This window comes from Sardina pilchardus, chromosome 24 (assembly GCF_963854185.1).
Source record: "Sardina pilchardus chromosome 24, fSarPil1.1, whole genome shotgun sequence".
Taxonomy (NCBI): Eukaryota; Metazoa; Chordata; class Actinopteri; order Clupeiformes; family Clupeidae; genus Sardina; species Sardina pilchardus.
This window is the reverse complement of record NC_085017.1, coordinates 10,954,441-10,975,442: the sequence shown is the minus strand read 5'-3', so window position 1 is coordinate 10,975,442 and position 21,002 is coordinate 10,954,441. Positions and strand designations below refer to the sequence as shown.

At 39.5% G+C, this 21,002-nt stretch overlaps 1 protein-coding gene and 1 long non-coding RNA gene across 4 annotated transcripts; one reads left to right on the top strand and one right to left on the bottom strand.

The window, feature by feature from the left end:
- Positions 1-890: 890 nt before the first annotated feature.
- LOC134072791 (uncharacterized) lies at positions 891-3,966 on the top strand. Of its 2 annotated transcripts, none has more exons than XR_009937205.1 (6): positions 891-1,655; positions 1,840-1,903; positions 2,141-2,253; positions 2,463-2,532; positions 2,630-2,689; positions 3,673-3,966. It is a non-coding gene; the product is annotated as an uncharacterized LOC134072791 (long non-coding RNA). The 2 variants fall into 2 exon arrangements; XR_009937204.1 differs by having other exon boundaries at positions 894-1,655; positions 1,851-1,903.
- Positions 3,967-5,022: 1,056 nt separating this feature from the next.
- Positions 5,023-11,770, bottom strand: LOC134072795 (class I histocompatibility antigen, F10 alpha chain-like). Of its 2 annotated transcripts, none has more exons than XM_062529646.1 (8): positions 11,623-11,770; positions 8,664-8,954; positions 8,280-8,570; positions 7,883-8,164; positions 7,617-7,733; positions 7,285-7,317; positions 6,836-6,907; positions 5,023-5,742 (listed from the first exon to the last, which is right to left on the bottom strand). In XM_062529646.1, the coding sequence occupies exons 1-8, from the start codon at positions 11,672-11,674 to the stop codon at positions 5,720-5,722; spliced, it is 1,161 nt and encodes a 386-aa protein (XP_062385630.1). In that variant the 5' UTR covers positions 11,675-11,770; the 3' UTR covers positions 5,023-5,719. The 2 variants fall into 2 exon arrangements, with proteins under 2 accessions (XP_062385630.1, XP_062385628.1); XM_062529644.1 differs by lacking the exon at positions 5,023-5,742 and adding an exon at positions 5,769-6,177.
- Between the last annotated feature and the right edge of the window lie 9,232 nt (positions 11,771-21,002).

The window sequence follows — 21,002 nt, the reverse complement described above, 5'->3', positions numbered from 1 at the left end:
GACTCCGTCGTTCTCAATGAGAGGGGGCTGACACAAAAATTTGTTTCCTGTTCATCGTACTGCGCAGACTCAAACTCATTTTATGACGTTAGCATGCTGTAACTCGTCTGATAGATCGAAAACCTCTGAAATTGTTAACGTTCGTTTTTTAATATTATTATTATGTGTACTTGCCTCTAGGTAATGCTTTACCATATCAAACAGTAGGCTACCGTAGGCTACACGCATTTTCACCGATCTTGCGAATGACTCTCCGTCATGGTTTTCGTGCAGGCTCACTCAGCTTCTTATCCAAACATTACGGGCGAACGTTAGCTTCCCTACAACAGACATGCTAAAATACTTCTTTACGGGAAACCAACGTAATATACGGGGAAGAAATGAATTAATTTTGCCTTCGATACCCTATATAGAATACACAGAAGCTATAAGGGAGACAAAGGGCACATGTTACATTAAGTTATGGGATCGCAAAAAAATCTGAAATCTATGGCCGTCCAAGGGAGTTAGCAGAGTGTTGATCACCAGCTCATTTCGTGTTTCTACTTCCCGGAATATGCCTGCCCCCTTGGTTCGGACCCATTCGCATACGGTCTGCGAATCTCCATAGGAAATGAATGACTTCCGGCCGTTTCGCAGCCGTATCTACTGTGCCAATGTGAAGGCGGCTTTAGTATCCAGAGACGGCATCAACTTGCGCCTTTCGAGTTCGCATTTGACGTCATTACGTCGTCCTACGTCTCTCTGGAATGAAGTCGCCGGAGAACAATGGCTGCCTGTGAACGGCGGTCTGACTTTGTCGAAAGCCAAGGTAAGAGACAATGTAAGATGCAGTTTGTCAGAAGAATTGCCCAGCATTTGTAACTTTAAAAAAAACATTCCTGTCGTCCATGTTTAAACTTAACGTTTGTGCTGAGGGTCGGGGGATTCCCGCATTAACGTTACTAACGTCAGAACTAGCAGATGTAGCCTGGTTCTAGCTGGTAACGTTAGCGAACTAGCTAGCAACGTTTAGCACACCATGTCAAAGCTGACCAAACTCCTTTTCTGTTAAATGTTGGGATTCGCCCGTCATGATTGAATTAGTGAATATAAGCGTTGGTCATGTTTTACTTTTCTGTGAGAGAATGGGTTGACGAAGCTAGCCGACTGTAAAGTTTCTGCTAGCACGCTAGCATAACGTTAGCTGCTAATGGTTAGCACCGTCAATCTCGTGTCTCGTGTGTTTAACAGCCAACGAACTTTTCTGTTGGAAGTTAGCATTCGCCCCCACCCTCACTACGTTCATTTGAACTTCAAACGTTGACGTTCGTTTTGACAATACGGGTGAATATAACAACCGCGTGTCAGGTTTTAGCTTGCCATTTGCACGAATGTTTCATTGCTGTTGTTGCTTTTAATGTGTTAACGTCCTTATTTTTCCCCCCATAAAGTTATCAAGGAAGGAAGTGGTGTACTGGATGAAGCTGTATGGACTCTTCTAACGCCTACCTTACACTGACAGACTTTGACAAGATTTGGGAAAGATTCTTGAAAGTCTTTTAATTAATGCCCCATTCAAGCTTTACTCAAAAGACTACTATCTAAGAATCTTTCCCAAATCTTGTCAAAGTCTGTCAGCATAAGGTAACCTTAATCAGGATTTCTGGAGCAAGGTAAGGTCCTAAATTATATGAATATCTACAATTAAAATTTGATATATTTTTCTATTTTCCAGTCAAATTATCAATAATTCTAAGAGGTGAAACAATGCATTTTCGACAGCAACCAGTAATGTAGAGGTGTAGGCTATAGCCAGGTATTATAACATCTTAAACATTTTAAAATGATCTATAAAAGTTTTCTTGCAGGAAGCTTAAAGAAACATTCCATGACAAATTGATTGATTGGTGCCATGTCTGAGGTAAGTATCAAGTACATGTAGCACCACAGTCAAAGGTTTGGAGACGCATAGAAATTTTCATTCCACTCTATTAAAGACAGAATACCAACTGATATCATTTGCATTGCTTTTTTACTCAGGGCAGCAGTTTTCCAAATACATTCTGTGCTCTTTTTGTTCCTTCCTCTCTAGTGATATCAACTTGCTCTGTCATATTGTTTACATTTTACCTCTATTACCTACTGTCTCCCTCTTTAGAGAATGGGAACGGAAGTCAGCGGCGCAGTGCATTCTGGGACAAAAAGGGCATTTTCCTCCATTAGGTGACCTGACGATCGTGGGCACGGACGTTACATCCAACAACACAACAGGTTCGTCCCATGATGTGTGAAAAACAGTGTTAGAAACAGCGAGTTAGCAATGTTTTACAATGTTTACAATGATACAGCATTGGCAGCAGCGTACAAGTGGCCTCAGTATGTATCCCAGACGCCACCGCGGCGCAACCTCGAATACGTCCGCCACGTCACATTCCCATTCTCTATCAGCCCTAATGTCCCCTATTAATCCCCTCTTCCAGCAAAACAACCTGCTCACATCTGAAGGAGGTGCAGTAGGACACACAGTAGGCTTGTTGGTCCATCATGCCGGTAAGAGTCAACAGAATGCATTTTACATTTTACAGGCAATAATACTGTTAAAGGGATTTTTGGTGCGTATTAACATTGTCTCATCCTTATGCTGCAGTTCAACCCCATTTCCTCAGTTGATCAACCTTCAAGTTTGCAGAGACATCATATAGAAATGGTAAGATTTTGCTGTTGCGTTGACTGGATATGTAGTATGTATTTAAAATGTTCAGCCTCTCCCTTTTCCTCAACCTTTTTTGTTACCCCCACCCACTGAAACCTTTTTTTTTGCATGCTCTGGCCATGCTGAATGCGACTTAATGTGACATTGTTTCAAAAGCCATTTATTTGAAATACATTGAAAAATTATGGACAGTCCGTGGGATGGAGGAAGTTGGATATTTGTAGTTGTTCTGTTGAGCCTGCTGTATCGTTGCTTAAAAGTGTCCATAGAATTATGGTATTTTTCCTATTTAAAACATGACTCTTCTATAGTAACAAAGTGTACAAAAACCGACAGAAAATTAATTTGTGATTTTCTAATCCTTATGGCATGGAACTATTCTCTCATTCATTCAGTGACTTCGAGTTCTTGATCTTCAAATTTGAACTTCTTGTATTATTTCATTATTACGCTGGAATGAGGGTATAGTTCCATTCCCTATTGAATTAGAAACCGCCACATTTCTTTTTCTGCCCTTTGTTGAACACTTTGTTACAACAGAAGTCCTATAGATACATGTCCCACCAGATGTGCTATATGTTGGTGGTTATGTCTTTATTTCTAAATTTAATTTGGAACAATTGTTTTCATAACCCCCCCCCCCCCCTCAGAAGTCTTCATTTAAAGCAGGCGTCTCGAACACATCATAGTAGAGTGACATGCTATGCATGCAGAACTGGCCGTATTGCATTGTGGAGGCGCAATTATTTTTATCTTCAATAAAACCCAAAAACTACTTTCAGGCTAAATAAACCACTATTGTAATTTTCAAACTTTTTGTGACATGAAATGATATGAAGGGTCGGGGCCCTTATCAACAGGGCTATTTTCAACCTTCTGAGTTTGCAGGTCTACACTGAGCTTCATGATAAATTAATGAATTGCTTTTATTCGCTCATTGTAGATGTAGTGACTTAATGGTGACTTTGTTCTCTCAGCTCTCTCCCTATGCTGGTGTTCCTGATCCATGCAGTGGTGTCAGAAAGGGTTGATGTAGCTCCTGAGCTCCTTCTAGCCTGGATGGATTTTTGATGTCCAGAACTCACCTTTTTTGATTTCGCAAGCCACAGAAAGGCAACACCTTTGTGACATCTCAATGGTTTGTGCACCTGGGCTTTTTCATGCCAAAAGACTGTTGAAATCTTTGGACTTTTGCCCTAATCACTATGTAGGAATGGACACATTCCTGGTAATTATCAACACCTTATGTTTACTGATGGGACAAAGAAAACTGTAATTTCTAAGAATAAAATTGTTGGATTTCTATACTAAATAATGTTAATTGTGTTTTTATTTATTACCGTATTTATTACGGTAAAATTTTGGCAACCACAGCTGCCAGTATTTTACCGTAAAATTGAGCTGCTGGTTTTTCACCGTAAAAATAGCGGTGTTCATCCGTATTTATTACGGTAAAATTTTGGCTACCACAGCTGCCAGTATTTTACCGTAAATTGAGCAGCTAGTTTTTCACCGTAAAAATAACGGTTAAGTTCAACCGTATTTATTACGGTAAAATTTTGGCAACCACAGCTGCCAGTATTTTACCGTAAAATTAACAGATTTTTTTTTACAGTGTACAGAAAGCACACACACAGTTTAATGACACTTGAGGTGTAGATTCAGAGTAGCCTATCCCAGTTTAATAAGATCAAGCTGAAACAATATCATTTTCTCAATATGTTGGATGTGGGAGAATAGCACAACTCAGTGTTGGCGAAATCAGGGGTAAATTGAGAGCAACATGTCAAGTCAAATATACATTATTGGTGCCCTAGCTACAGCTACAGCACTACACTCTTTGGACATGAACATGGGAGAGCTGCTTTTTATTTCTGATAGTAGGCCTAATCGGTGACCTTGAGGACTGGAGAACTCTGTGAAATATCGTTGGTATTCCCCATTTATATCTCTGTTATAGCCGGTAGAAAGGACAGTAACCAAATACATGCACAAAGTCAGGAGGCAGGAGCAAGCTTACTGTAGTTACTTTCACAGAGGTGTAGGAAGCATACTGTGGAACTGAAGGAGCACAAAGCAAGATATGAAATGCATACCTCAAACTTAAAGTAAATACAGACAATTAAATTAGAGACAAGTGAAGACAATGAAATACTCGAAGAAGTCCAATTGGCAGAAATGGGTACATCTAGTGGTTGAAGAGTAGTACTGCAATGAAAGAGTCCCACATGCTAGCAGGAAGTAGGTTGGGGTTGTGGTACAAAAAAAAAAAAAAAACAGTATTAGTAACCCACAAAGAGGCAAAAAATACGCGCTGGCAGGCCAACTGTATGGTAGTGTACAAAGCTTTATTCACAACGCCGGGGACAGGTTACAAACACACAAGCATCCTAGGCGAGCATGACAAGTCAGTCCTAAACAAAGCCTTCCCATTATTTATAGGACTTAGCAGGCTATTGAGGGATTAAATCCTCAGAGGTCATGGACAAGGGAATCACCTCCAGACTCCTAAGGGAGAGTGTCTTCAAAGATCAGGGAGAAGAGAACAACAAAATAACTGAGATCCTTCTTTTAACATCTATTTTTATACTCAGTTCCGAGCAGACATTTAACAGCTGATATTTAGCTACTGGAAATTTCCCCACAGGGGATTTGAAGACTTTTGCAAAGACTTTGCAAAACCCCCACCAGCACAGGCACAGCTGATATGATGGTGTATCTTAATGTAGATGTCTGCTCTTGAGTGGCTGGTGGCTTTCCAAATAGAGACAATATCTCAAGATATTTACTGTCAATTGTGCGGGGGGTACAGAAAGGTGTGGTGGGCACTGACCTTGATCTGTTTGATGTCCATAGTCAGGCCAACCCATATAAAAATCAAGGGGAAAAATATATTCACATGCAGCTGCATCCAGCCTTTACAGTATTTGAATAGATGGCTTCAATATGTTTAATAAATATACTACATTAAATGAAAAGTAAAAATGTTTATCGTTCATGTTAATGTTTCATTTTTCAGTTGGTTTATCCTTCAGGACTTCCTCTACCTGAAAAAACAAGAGCAAGATGGTATCTTTGGTATAGCATAAGTTCTGAAAGTGTGGTATGCAATGCAATGTTACCAAAAAGTCATATTTATAGAATCAGCATTCCTTCTCTGCAACATTAACGTGATAAATGAGTGGAGTAAAAACATGGACAACTGATAACTTACACAATGCATGCACAACATAGAATTAAAGAATGGTCATCACTACATGTCAGGAGATTAGGTTTTGTGTTTGTAAGACCGAGGAGGAGAACATCTGACAACACGGCAAAGTCGGGCATTTTCTACAGCAGGTGGCTCATCGATAACAATATTTTAATGTACAGTACATACAATACAGCAGCCACAGAGATCTAATCAAATCTGTAAAAATGTCTACAGTCTGCAGAAAAGTTTTCTTCTATGCCTTTGGATGATGCTTGAGATGAAATATCTGAAAGAACACGTGCAACTTTGTCATATTCTTAGGCCTTCAGACTGCAGCCCAAATCCGTTTTTTTCCCCCAAATCCGATCAGCATCCAATCTTACTGAATGATCGGATCCAATCTGCCTATATGTATGGACATAGTCTTATCCACATTGATTTATATGGTAACAGGCTACACCCAGGAAATACAAATGAGAAAAACTGTGCCTAACAGATGTGCGAATGAGCTTTAATGTCACCTGAACCAATCCGTATGCATAAAATATCTGTACCCGACTCCACCTGGTCATCATTCTACTGTAGGTCATTGTCAATGTCAATGAGTTATGAAGCGTGATGAAACTTCCACTGAAGCAGCCTAGGAAGCTTTTACAACAACATTTAAGCGAGGAAGCGAGAAAGCGAGAAATGAGTGAAAAACAAAACCTAATATAATGATACTCAAAGACTAATTGGAAGTAAATAATGTACATTTTCCACTTCCATCCTGCAAAAGTGTGGTTTCCACTCGCAATCACTGTCCAGTGGACCCATTTGCTTTGTAATAACATAACTTAGTGTGAGGTAACATAGCAATACTGTACATAAAATAACCAAAAGCAGGGCTGCTTTTGGTCCAAAAGTAATGATATGCAAAGACTTAAAGAACCAAATCGTATTACCTTGTCCATTGCTCAACAAAGGTGTGTTATTGTTGCCCATCACTGATGCAAGCACCACTGCTGGTGGAGGGCCTGAAAATTCAAAAGATTTCACTAATGGCTATATATTCACAGCATACACACAGACTGTTCAGCGCACACACAGCATATTAGTGTTATACTGCACATCCAAAAAACTTTTTCCTTGTTTTATTTAATAGCTAATTGGCACCAGGACTCATCACTGCTGAATTTTGATAATGGTGCTGAAAACAACTCATTTTGGTAGTTGCCATGCAGTACGTACTTGTTTATTGTTATAGAACAGGGAATTGAGATACAATGACTTGGGAATACCGCCTTTTAATGTGTGCAAGCAAGTCTTTTGTGACCACTGCTATTGGCACATTCATGCTGTCTTTGTCCTTCACCATAGCAAAATGCCAAATATACTGTAGACGTGATATTACCCAGGTCTGTTTTTTGGGCCGTTGTCCGTGTCTCTGCAAAAAGGAAAGAAGAGCAAAGACTCCAATAACCACTCCATCACTGGATATATTACGCCAATTATTTTTCTTTCTGAGTCATGTTTTAGATATGTGTATTTAACACAGAATAGATCCCAAAACCATTGCATTTGAGACCACCATTGCACTCTGATTGTGAGAGATTGGGCAAAGAGGCAAGAATTGTACAAATGTACAGAGAATGTAATCACTACATAAAGTGCAGTGTCCACTTTGTTTTGCAAATAACTCCAATTAATCTGCTATCAGTTTCAGTCATGTGGAGAAGAACCTACCAAAAATGTATCTTCTATAAGCAGTGAACACCAAGATCCCCATTATCAGCACTGCCAGTACTCCCAATAGCACTCCAATCAAGAGTGAGGAGGTTTCATCACACACTCCTTCTCCATCTGTAATAAAGGGTAAATAGAACTTAACATTATTGCTGTTCAAGCCTTATTGTACTAATGGATCAAACTCATACTGGCCGTACAACTATGAGGACTGTCAGAGCCAATAATAAAAACTGTAAGGATTAAAATTAGCAACGTAATCTTACCCAAGGTCCAAACTTTTATAATTGGTTCTTCCAGGCCTATATGGTTCACCTCACAGGTATAATCATCAATGTCTGACCTTTGGGTCTCCACAATCAGTTTGATCTGATGGGTTCCATCGCCATTGGGCAAGACATCCCTTAAATCACCTTTCTTCATAACTTCCTTTCCTTTCAGAATGGTGATGTCAATGTCTTTGGGGTAGAAACCTGTGGCCATGCAGGTCAACTTGAGTGTATTTGAAGATCCGGCTGCTTTAGCAAAAAGACGAACCTTTGGTGGAGCTGATGAATCAAGAAATGAAAAAATAAAAAATACTTTTAAATCATTTACATTAATATTTCATTTAGTAAAATACGACTAAACAAAAGTGCTCGATCCTATGTTAACAGTACTCACAAGCTGTTGTTTGGTGTTTTAATTCTTTGTCTCCATATTCTCTGAATTTTTCCACACACTCCTTCTCCAGGTAGCCCTTGGTGTACTGATTCAGGATGGGAACCCCATCCCACTTCTGTTTTGTGGGTACAGCTTCAGTAACTGGGGCAACCCACTGCATTGATGCATCATCAAAGGAAAGGAAATCATTGCCATCATAGCTGTATGCATCAACACCGCGAACAAACTTGACAGCACCGTCTGCACTTCTGTCAATCTCACATCCATGTTTCCACATGAGGACATGAATATCTGAGGAAAGGATAACAACAGGTCAGAATAAGCACTAATGAAGTTGTGTTTGTTGCTGACATAACTATGCAGTCAGGATGTGTTGGGACTCACCAGATTGATTCTGTCTCATGCGTTCCATCAGAATGTTGACATTGACTTTGAACCATTGCTCTTTGCTTTTACGTGACTGGGTGCCCTTTTCCCAGTAGTCTGGTGGAAGCTTTTCTCTCATCCAGTCCTGTTGGGGAATCTTGACTTGGTGTTTGCTGTCATAGTAATCAATCTTTCTGTCATCCAGTAGGCCCATGGCAGTGAATTCAAAGATGCCTGGTGCATTGACAGCCTTTGACAGGGCTGTGTACACATAGTACAGCGAGTGGCGTTCTGGGTCACCTTGTCCAGCTTTTCAGGAGAAATGGATTTGAAGAGCATCAGTGTACAGTGAAGAGGCGCCTTTAAAGGGATATTCCGCCATTTTTGGAAATAAGCTCATTTTCCACCTCCCCTTGAGCAAAACAATTGATATTTACCTTTTTCCTGTTCATCCAGCCATTCTGTGAGTCTGGCGAGACAACTTTTAGCTTCAGCCTAGCATGGAGCATTGAATTGGATCGTACCATGGGCGCAGTGATATAAGGCACTACTACTGCTTGTTGTCTATGGGGACTATTTTCAGATGCTGCATCATATCACTGCGCATGGTACGTTTGCAACTTGCCTGGATTATAACGCCAGCCTAGAAAAACGTCAGGTTTCATTTTCAGTTGGTCTTATTGCACTTTGTAACTTGAGAAGAGACACGTTTTAATTACCGGAAATCTTACCGGAAATCTTAGTCACTTTTAAACATGATGCTTGCAGGCGAGATGCTACTGGTCTAATCTGATTCAATGATCTATGCTAGGCTGAAGCTAAAAGTTGTATTGCCAGACTCACAGAATGGCTGGATGAACGGGAAAAAGGTAAATATCAATTGTTTTGCTCGAGGGGAGGTGGGAAATGAGCTTATTTCCAAAAATGACGGAAAATCCCTTTAAATAACAGAAAACAGCATAATAATAACACAAAACACAACAACATGTATGAGAACTAGTAAAGCAGAGCTCCGCCTGCATTGTTCTTCTTGGTTGTCATTCATTTGAACCTAAACTATTGAGATCGCCACCACGTGGCCATACCGTGCCATTACACCTCTAAGCGAAAGACATAAACGTCTACGGAATCCCGACGGTGATACGGATCATTCTCAAAATGTAATTGTTTCTTCCTTGGGTCATTTCTGACCTTCCCTGACAATTTCATTGAAATCCATCCATTACTTTTTTTTTTTTTTTTAAGTATATTTTTGGGGCTTTTTGCCTTTATTATTACAGAATAGTGAAGAGGTAGACAGGAAACAAGTGGGAGAGAGAGATGGGGTGGGATCATGACATGACCGCAGGCCGGATTCGAACCTGGGTCGCTGTGGGCACTCGGACCCGACGGGTATGGTATGAGCACTGTAGCCTGCTGCGCCACAGTGCCCCCCAAATCCATCCATTACTTTTTGAGTTATCTTGCTAACAGACAGACAGACAGACAGACAGACAAATAGACAGACAAACAAACCCTGATGAAAGCATAACCTCCTTGGCGGAGGTAATGAATAACAATTTGATTGATGCACTTTGTCTCTATCCCGTCATAGGCTGATATAATCAGAATTATATAGAGAATCATAAGGTGTATCTTGAAGTTCCCGTTAAGTGAGAAACTTGATATGCCTAAATATCGTCAAGCTCAAGTATGCCAATAAGGAAATAGAATTGTTATTCAGACAAAGTGAACTTCTTCCTTCTGTGGAATGTAGAAAGGAATACCATACTGCAAGGACGGGAATTCCAACACACCCAACAATATGATTTGATCCAGAGAAGGTTAAGTAATGAAGGATCTTGGTTTGATCTAAAGCACTGAATTCGATGTACTGTAACTAACCATTGTTTTGCCATTACCCTTTAAGCCACTCCATGTTGGTGATAGTTTTTTCTTTCAAGGAAGGGTCTAAACGCTTATCTGTTCAACATGCACATTTTTTAAGCGTTTCTTATGTCTTATGGTTTGAATATTATACTATTTCTTTATTTTGATTAGGCTATTGATTGAATTTACATAGATTTTATTATTTTATTATATCTGACAAATCCGATAACCACAACCACAAGAGTCGCAAAGTCAATCCCCGATAATTTATCGATAAAAGTCGATAGTACATTTGAAGAGAGTTCTGAAAATAAAAGAAGTAGAGAGTACAGATATTTCTGTGAAAATGTAGGGGAGTAAAAAAAAGTTAGAAAATAAATACTCCGTAAAGTACAGATACTTGAAAATGCTAGTTAGGCTATATTAACCTTTATTAAGCAACAAAGTGGAGCATCACAAACTGAAGTTAAACAGACAAATCTGCGAAGTCTTCCGTCCCGCCAGTTAACATGGTAGCCTATTTCCGTATACCACTGTATCCTACTTGTAGTCTAGGCTACTTAGGCCTACGTTGGATGAATAGATCCATCTCATTAGTGCACCATCGGAATGTAAACTAGCCTAAATAGATTCTGCGTTAGCCTTTTTGCTCTTCATTTTAAAAAGTGTTGTGAGATCCGGGGCTGATTTAAAAACAAATAAACAAAGAAACAATCAATCAAATGAAACAGTTTCAGATATTTGAAATAAGTTCATCGAAACATTTCCAATATATATTTTTGACACTTACAATTTTTCTATGCCCATTTCTGTATATTTGTCCTTCTGTAGGCCCATTATGTCCATACACAACAAAAATATTTGAAATGGGCCTATTTTTTCACAATGTTTCTTTTAAAAAGGGACTATAGGCTATGTAAACATACCCCCAAAAATACATTTTTGACACTTAACAATATATTTTGATTGGCCTACATATTTGAAAATTGTTCAATATGTTTTTTTTCTGAGTGGGAACTGCGACACACATTTGTTTAAGATTCATTTTCAGTTTACCACACTGGTCTGATGTTAGCGTTTGTTTTTAAAATAGCAAAACAGATCTTACCCAAACATATCGGTAGAATGGCACAGATGGCCAATCCCACGAAGCCCAACATGGTCCAGTGTAATCCACTGGTTAACTTTGTGTATCGAAATTAAACCGGAATTCTGTGAGGAGTGATCCGTCCATATGAATGAGAAGAGTGCGTTGACGGGACTGGACGGGCGAGATGAGGGTTTTTGGTCAGGTTACCTGGGAATATTAGGAACCTCCCCCTTGAGTTGTTTTCTCCGCTGCTAGTCTTCATGTGATATACTGTCGGTCAACAAGTTTAACAAGTTTAACCTGTTGAGGAGTACAGAGTACAGTCACAAATATGTAATCAGATGCAGTTGGGTCCCTGGGAGTATGATCACAAATATGTGTATGCAATCAATGTTTACTTCCTTTACCATGCTGTTGTTGTTCTTGGTGCTACTGTCGTCCCAACTGGTGGGCTTTCAGGACCCATAAATGCCTGCTATAGGTGTCTACATCCTATTGCCATAATTGGAGTGTTGCCAGTATCAGGGAAACTGAGAATTGAACCAAATCCAAAAGTTTCAGAGATACAAATTCAGAAAAAAAAACAAAGAAATCTAATCATGCCATGCAAAAAAAGAGAGGGCAAAGGCAAACCCCAAGGACAAAAGCACAGCTGATCACATAGGCTACTTAGAAAAGACAATAGCCAATAAAGGCTCAAAGTCAGGACACAGACGTAAGCTTAGAGCGTATAGAAGCGTATAGGAAGCTGGAAAACCTTGTTCTTTTGATGTTCATTGTCAGACCAACAAGAGATGTTTTTTTTCAGCATTGTCATTTGCATACTGCAGCTCCAAGATGGATGTGCAAGAGAGCTTGGCAGGCCTTGAAATGGTTTAAACAGCTTGCCATCAATTCTGTGGACACTAGTTAATTGTGCATGTCCAATAAGGTGGAGAGGAGACAGAGGACAGTTGACGCGTTGGATGTACTTTTCTGGACATCCATATTTTGACAGGATTGTCCAGAGGGACTGACAACTGATGCTACGTACAGTATAGTGGTTATTTTTGTTGTTTTATAGTATAGTGGTTGATTTTGTTATTTGCACTTTCTGCTGCCTGCACTGGATTGTGGGAATCTGTTTCAGAGGGAAGAGTGTCACCTAATCACCCACCAACACCACTTCCAAAGAGCAATGTTTTCAGAGGAGGTCTTCCGTTCAAGTACTAACCAGGCCCAGGCCTCCTTAGCTTTAGCAATTCAGCAGAGACGGGGTATATATTGGTCTGGCTGTTGACTATGAACAGGAGTGATATACAGTACCGCTGTAGTTCCCTAATTCTGACTTGTCTCCCTTTTTTGAAAAGCCATGCACTCTTATCTGGTCAACTCTTGTTATTGTTACAGAAAATGCTGTACATCACAATATATTACCAGAAACATAGTCTAATCTAAACCAATAGATAGCCTATAGCCTGGCTATCTCCATACTATGCACCTTCGTCCACCAGAATTGAGTCGTGAGAGTCGAAACTCAAAACAAGAATAGAACGTATTTAGCTCTTCTGGAAGCGAGGCGTGGGTGTTCTTAATTAGAGGTGATGACGTTATATAGTCTGTGATCGTGTGCAGTCCTTTCCACAGGCAATGGGGGTCACAGTCGCTGAAGTCATTCCCCAACTTTCTTCCATTTTTTTTTTTTTGCCGCTTTTATTTCCCTTAGTGCATACCTTGAGGTCTTATTTCTGACATGGGTCTAGCTGCGGTCATCTCCATCAGGCTCAAGTGCACAGTGTTGTTAACCCAGGGCCTCTGATTGGGAAATGTTCGGACAGCCCAGGAAGGCACACACAAGTCCATGCAGAACCTGATATAATCCGTCACTGAGTCGGCATACTCATCCAGCTTTTTGAACACAGACCAATCCGTTTTTTTCAAAGCAGTCCTGAAGTTCAGACTTGTGTCATCACTATGTCTGATCATTGAGTTTGTTGAATGAAAACTAATAGCATTTTCACAATTATGTGTATATGTTTTGACGGAAGTGTGTCATTTTGAAAACAATCTAGGAATTATGCAAATTGAGTGTGGCGTTTGGATAACTGTGCTTATATTTTGAGAGAAAGAACCCGGTTTTAAAAATTGCGTGTAAACAATTGAAAAAAAACTGTAAATCAGGCATTTCAAGATAGGGGGCAAATTATTTCTTTGTGTTGTCTGAATTTTGCATTTGCGATGAAAACTTTTTTTTTTTTTTTTTAAGTTGCTTGTGTTTTGTCAATTTGCATGTATTTTCTTAATATGCAGTCATTTTGCCTATCAGCCACCTTATGTGATGACACGGCAATGAGTCAAACGCATAAGTGTCACGGTTCAGAACTGGTCAAAAATAGTGTAGGCTACATTTCACCCCTCACTGCACTGTGCCAGTTCATCTAAAATAAGCTATGCTATGGGACCCCCCCCCCCCCCCCCACACACACACACACACACTCTCTCTCTCTCTCTCTCTCTCTCTTTCTCTCTCTCTCTCACACACACACTCTCATAATTAACCACTACACTATCACCACCCACCACTGGTGGAATTCGCACCCAGGGCTATTGTGCTATTGAGAGAGCAGTCAGAGCTTTTATATCAATTGATCATACACTCAACTCTTGATCCAAGGTGTTGCTGTTTGCTTGTTCGTGCCTTGGTAAGTGCAGACACACAACACAGGTTACACCAACTCTATAGAATCTTAGTTATGGGTGAAGGGTGCCGCAGAAGCTGTATGTTGTGTATGTTGGCAGGGCCTGGGACATATTCTGTTAACACCATCACAAATGACCAGTGTGTAGTGGTCTTCATAAGGGAAAATATATAACACTCTTCTAAACATGCCTGAACATCCTGTCCAGAGAGAATGTCATAATTAACAGTGGCTCAACAGACAGTGCCAGCACCACATTTGAGTCCAGGACCGACACAGGTTCGACTCCATTCTCAATCATCTTTTTATCTTCTCCCTTCCTTCCTTCCTCTGTCCTCCAGCTCATTCCCACACTGATCTATAAAGTACAATGGATAGACTATCCCATTCTTGCCCTCCCATCATTTTTTAGATCAGTGGGAATGAGGACCGAGGAATGAATGGAGGACAGATAAAAAGATAAATGAGAGGGGCCCTTGCTCTCTCTCTCTCTCTCTCTCTCATTTTCTCTGTCTGTTACTCTTCAACTGTCCTATCTGAATATAGCTAAAAATATTTCAAACTGAGTATTTTAATCTTATGCACTTTTCATTCAACATTTTCTTTTCAACAAAATGCACACCATTCAGAACAAGAATTTGATCAATGCATTTTAATCACTTTAGTCAATCATTGAATACATGATTGTCAATGACTGAATAAAAAGACATCAGCCATAAAATCAGTAAGTTCCGCAAACCACGGTTAGGGTGACAGCAGCGTTCTCTGGTGGAGTGATTATCTGGTGAGAGGCTGCTGCTGACATTGGGGACATCGGTGGAGCATATATCTCACTGTGAGGGGGGAAACGGAGCTCGTAAACATAAGGTTGTTTCACCAGTGGCCATCACAACAAATTCTGAACATGCATAAAGTGCCATGATATCTTATTCTCACCCACGAAATGATGCACGTCAACCTGAAGTTGTCTTGGAAGTTGTTTATACTTGTTCACAAAGAGATATTTAGCCACTGCTGCATTAATGAATAGTGTTTTGAATCGAAGCACCATGTTCATAGAAACGGAAGGGCCTGGGTTGCTGTATGGAAGGAGAAATCATGATCTAGAGATTACACATGTCATCATGTTGTGCAGTTAATAATACTGGTGAATATTTCAGACAGTTTATTGATCTCCAAGGAAATTCAAGGTCCCATGTAACATAACACACCACATACATTACAGTGTAAACAGGATGATAAAATAAGAAGCGCATGACTAAAAAGAACAGTAAAATATACTAAAGATAAAACAAGGATCCACATGAATGTACTAAGGATGTATAAGCATGAGGTGCTTGCAGTGACGGGGCAAGGGACAGACCCTGTGATTCAGTATGAGGTGTGTGTCAAGGTGGTAGTGCAAATAAGTGCCAAACAGTGCAGGGTTAAAGTCTAGCGAGCAATAAATATGATAATAAAATGGTAAGCATAGTACTAAAACAGTTATAAATATATGGACAAAATAAGAAAAAAGTAAACATAGTAATCTAAGAATTATAGCAGCAGTGTAAGGATGGAAGGAGGGGTTGTGCATGTGGGCTAATGTAACCAGTAAACAGTGTAAACAGCCAGTACACAGCTTTGTTAAGGAAGGTCATGGAAGTGTAGAAGAGGGTGGAGATGCCGATAGACTGTAGAGAAGTCAAACACGAACGATCACTGAATACAAATTGATAGCACAAATGTATATCATTATCTGTATGACCACCTCGTGTCGTGTGTGCTGTTGAAGGTTTTGTGTTTTTCTTTAAGACATTTTAAAATGACAGAAATAGGCCTCCCAACAGAATGTTTTGACAAAGTCAGAAACACCTAAGCCATGGTGATGTCCAAATATCCACCAAGTTATCTGGCTCTTTTGTAATATCACTTTGAACTATGTGTAGCATTGTATTGAAATTCAATGCTAGTGAATGCAAGACAGATCAAGTCAAGTCAAGTCAAGTCAAGTCAAGTCAAGTCAAGTCAATGCAATGCAAGTCAATGAAGTCCCATGGCTGTGATGAAGACAACTTGAAGCCTATAGAATGCTACATAGCACCTTTAACCTTTGGTGTTTTTGGCTCCTGACGTTAGGCCTACCCATTGAGCAACAAGAATTGATGAATGAACATGTTTTAAAGTTGGATTGTCATTTGTACAATAAACATTCAATTTAGAGTGGCAATAGTGAAAACTAGATCAGACAAATATGCTAAGGGCTAATACATAAAAAGTATGGTAAGGTATTTGGCAAATGGTTTAGACCAAAGTTACTCACATAGATGTAAAATGGCTGTTAGTCAAATCCGCCTTCAGCGCTTTCTCAACAGAAACGTTATTGTCGAAACATTCATTGTTAAGATTCCACCAGATAGAACGAGCACCATCATAAAAAGAATATGTTGGGCATTCAGGACATGCGTATACTTCATTCATCTATAGAGGGGAAACACACTGTTAGCATAACACACTCACACTGGACCATTTACCAGAATGTTTCTAATTACAGTAATTTCCCGCATTGTGTATAAGCCGCAGAACAGTGTTTTATGCAAGTTGAAAGAAACAAAACCATATTAATACCATATTGATTGACCCGTATAGCTGAAGAAATTTAGCAAAATCAATGTATAAGCCACTGCTAACAGTTGGGAAACTAGATGCACCGCAAAGCGGTACACAATATGACCGCCGCTCAGTTCTGCACATTGTCTCCACAAAAATACATTTGACGCTTGTCAACTTCTCCTGTAACTCCTATTTGTGCGATTTATATGCATGTAAATGTATATACATAAAATATAACGCTATTGACGAACGAGCTGTGAAATTATGCTAGAGGGCCAAGAATGTAATTGGCGGGGGTTTTTCGAGCCCTGCCCGTTCCGGAGATGATTTCAGTGCTTCCATCTCAGTGGCTGTAAGTGGGTTAGGAATAGGATTTCAAGTGATTTTCCAAAAAGCGAATTCCATAGCCTACCTTTAAGGTTTGCTAAGAGGTCATGTCTACACAATGCAACTAACTGCATATTTGGAATGCAATTGACCTCAATTTCTGTATGTACTGGTTTACGTGGTAGCCCCACTCACCAAATCCACAGCTTCAGATTTCAGGCTCTGGTAGTAGATTGACTTTGGGTCCAGGAGTGAGTCGTTAAAAGGTCGGTTGGTGACACTCAAGCATACATAAAAGTCAATCTCTTCATCAGCCAGACTAGACTCCCCTGCTGAGTGTAGGGAGAAGATGTAAACCATTATGCTGACGCATCTCATGATGTGTTAAAAAAATGTACAGTAAATTACATGTAATTAACCATACTGTAAATCACACAATAACTGTATCTACTGTATAATAACAGAGTTGCCTGTCTGAATCAAATAACACAATTATCCAATTCCTTTGCATTATAAGGGGGACACTCATTGAAGAATTTGGACACATTGGACCCACAGTCTCTTTTCAGTCACTCATATAAAACAACATGTTTATTTACAATTAATTTACAAGCAGTACATTTATTATAACCCTTTTTCTAGAAACTCAGAGCACTTAACGAGAAGGAGGAACTTCGCTAACCACCACAAGACTATTGATTCAGACTTCAGATGAATCGAAAGGCTATAACAACCATTTTGAACATGTACGAGAGGAACTCACCGGACACCTGCAATATCGCAGCGCACATGAGTCCAAAACACAGGATCAGACTTGTTAGCTGTGCCATCTTCCTCACCTTCAGATGAACTGACTGGTAAATCAAAAATTATCTTTCTTCCCTATAGAGGAGTTATTCTGCCGCAGTCTTGGGAGATGCAGTGGCCCGTCCCAAGTGAAAACTCAAACTTAATGTTTTATAGGGTCAGGCTTTTTATATCATAGAGGTGTTGCTTGTAAACCCTATTGTGTGGTGGCGTGACCACTGATGTGATAAGATAGTAACAAAAATTACAATTTGTCTATTGTGTGAGCAGTTCATGAGAACTATATCACTGAGGGATACATAACCTTATCGTTAAACCGTAGATACGTTTGAGACATTAGAATACAGACTGCAGATTACTTTAGGATATCAATATGGACTGTATTTGTAAAATATCATTGCCGTGTTTCTGGAGAAGTGCTTGTTGATTATCTTAGTATCTTATGTGAGGCTAGGGAAAAGTCTATTCCTGTTCCCCATGTACACATCTAACTTCAGGTGTACTGTAACAGGTTTGAGTCTTTCAAGCGGTGTCTTAAGGCATATCTATTCAATATGCACTTAGTCTATTAGTGTTATTAGATCTCTTAGATTATGGTTTGTATTTTATAGTGTTGTTTTGTTTCCATTAGGCCATTGATTAACTTGACATTATTTTTTATTATTGCTCATTATTACATTGTCATCATTATATATAGTTGATTGAATGACTTGTTTATTTACTACTCTCCTATTTAGTCATTGTTTATTTTCATTAGCTTTGTTATATTGATACTGTTTATTGTTTATGTTACTATTCTCTCTAGTCGACACTAGTCTGATCAACTGCTAAATTTCATAGTTGTATTGTTTTTGTTTGTATGTCGCTTTGGACAAAGGCGTCTGCTAAGCAACAACCATAACCATAACCATAACTCTGAGGCATGTTACCTGCAGAAGATTTCTGATGACGCTGCGGCGCCATCTTGGATCTATATAGCAACAGGAGACAGAATACAGAGGATAGACAAGCTTGTTGAGTAGTGCAGCCTGAATCATCTGTGGCTGTATGTCTGTGAAAATTATTCATTTAAGTGTTCTAAAAGACCCCAAGAAAACTATGGCAACACTATCATATTTTAAGGCTAAAGGTTAACCAGCCTAGCAGTAGGCTTACATTAGCCTACATTACAACACAAAGGCCTGGCAGCTCCATCTTATTCCAAAGAACCGACTCTACAGTGTCATTAGATAGATTAGATTGACCAATAATAGTTCCCTCAGATGATTGGATCCATTTGAACTGTTCAAAATAAAATCAGTTTGGCAACAACTAGCTTAGCGCAAACATTCTCCTCCCACCAAGCCTTCAACTCAATTTCCAAGGAATTAGTTCACGTCACTTGAATGCCAGGCAGAGGTAGAGGCAGACTGATTGCTTTTATCAACATTTCTTCTGATTGGAGGGAGGTATTGAAGGTTGTGTGTTGACACGGGCTGTATTGTTATAATGTCTGTACAAAAGTACAGACATTATCCACAAAAGTAAATTCTCTCCACAAAAGTAAATTGACGCTTGTCAACTTTTCCTGTAACTCCTGTTTGTGCAATTTATATGCATATACACTGTATCTCTTGCAGCTCATGTGTATAATGAGTGTGTTCATATGTTTGTTTGCTTTTGTGTATAAGACTGTGTGTGTCTGTTCATAACATTTCATCTGAAGATAGGTGCGATTAAAGCAAATATCATATTTCATTTTATTTTTTTACCATAGGGGTGCAAATCACAAATGTCTGGTTATAAGCTATTTCTATAAACTTAAGTCCTCAGTGCCACGGTTCAGGTAGTTGTTTCGGAAAAACTGATTTTTGGGGGGTTTCAGGGGAGCTAGCGCGGGGTGGAGTGGCCCCTGGGGACCAAACTAAATTGTTCCGTAAAAGTCTATTTTGAAGATAAAACGTTTAGGTATTTCAATCAGATTGATAGTTTTTTCCACATTTTGGGAATTACAGTACGTCCCGTTTTGGTCTCAGACATCGATCTGGTCACCTTATTTAGCTCTCAATCGCTTTCATTACAAAAAAGGCTTAAATACCCTATACAGTAATGTAAATGTATAAGATGAAGAGACAGCATCACTGGAAAATATTGGAGTTCTTTTGCCACTTTTGGGAGCTATAGGCCAGTTTCTGACCACCTCAATGAACTATGCTAAGCTAGGCTAATATGGGTATGTCAAACTGAGTTACTGCACGCACAGAGATGAGAATTATATGTATCCTGTTATCTAACTCTAAGGTGTGTTCATTTAGGAGATGTGTTATTGAAAGAGCAAGCAGTCAGTGATTTTAACTCGATTGAATGCACACTCAACTCCTGATTCAAGGTGTTGCTGTTTGCTTGTTCGTGCCTTGGTAAGTACAGAGCTGAGTTGGACTGTTCAACACAACACAGGTTACATAAACTCTACAGAATCTTAGTTATGGATGAAGGGTGCCACAGAAGCTGTATGTTGTGTATGTTGGCAGGGCCTGGGACATATTCTGTTAACACCATCACAAATGACCAGTGTGTAGTGGTCTCCGTAAGGGAAAAGATATAACACTCTTCTAAACATGTCTGAACATCCTATCTTAAGAGAATGTCCTAATTAACAGTGCACAACAGACAGTGCCAGCACCACATTTGAGTCCAGGATCGACACAGGTTTGACTCCTACCTGTGTCCATCGCTCTCTCTCTCTCTCTCTTTTGCTCTCTTTCTGTTACTGTTCAACTGTCCTAGCTAAAAAAGTATATTTTAAACTGAGTATTTTAATCTCATATGCACTTTCCATTCTACACTTTATTTTTAACAAAATGCACACCATTCAGAACAAGAATTTTATCAATGCATTTTAATCACTTCATTGATCAGTCAATCACTGAATCCATGATTGTCAATGTAATGACTGAATAAAAAGAAATCAACCAAATAATCAGTAAGTTCAGTAACTCGTGTCGGTGACAGCAG

Coding starts and splice junctions, on each gene's coding strand:
- LOC134072795 (XM_062529644.1), bottom strand. CDS start 11,674: ATGTTGGGCTTCGTGGGATTGGCCATCTGTGCCATTCTACCGATATGT. Junction 8,571..8,663: donor CATGAGACAGAATCAATCTG/GTGAGTCCCAAC, acceptor TCCTTTCCTCAG/ATATTCATGTCCTCATGTGG. Junction 7,318..7,616: donor TTATAGAAGATACATTTTTG/GTAGGTTCTTCT, acceptor TCCTTTTTGCAG/AGACACGGACAACGGCCCAA.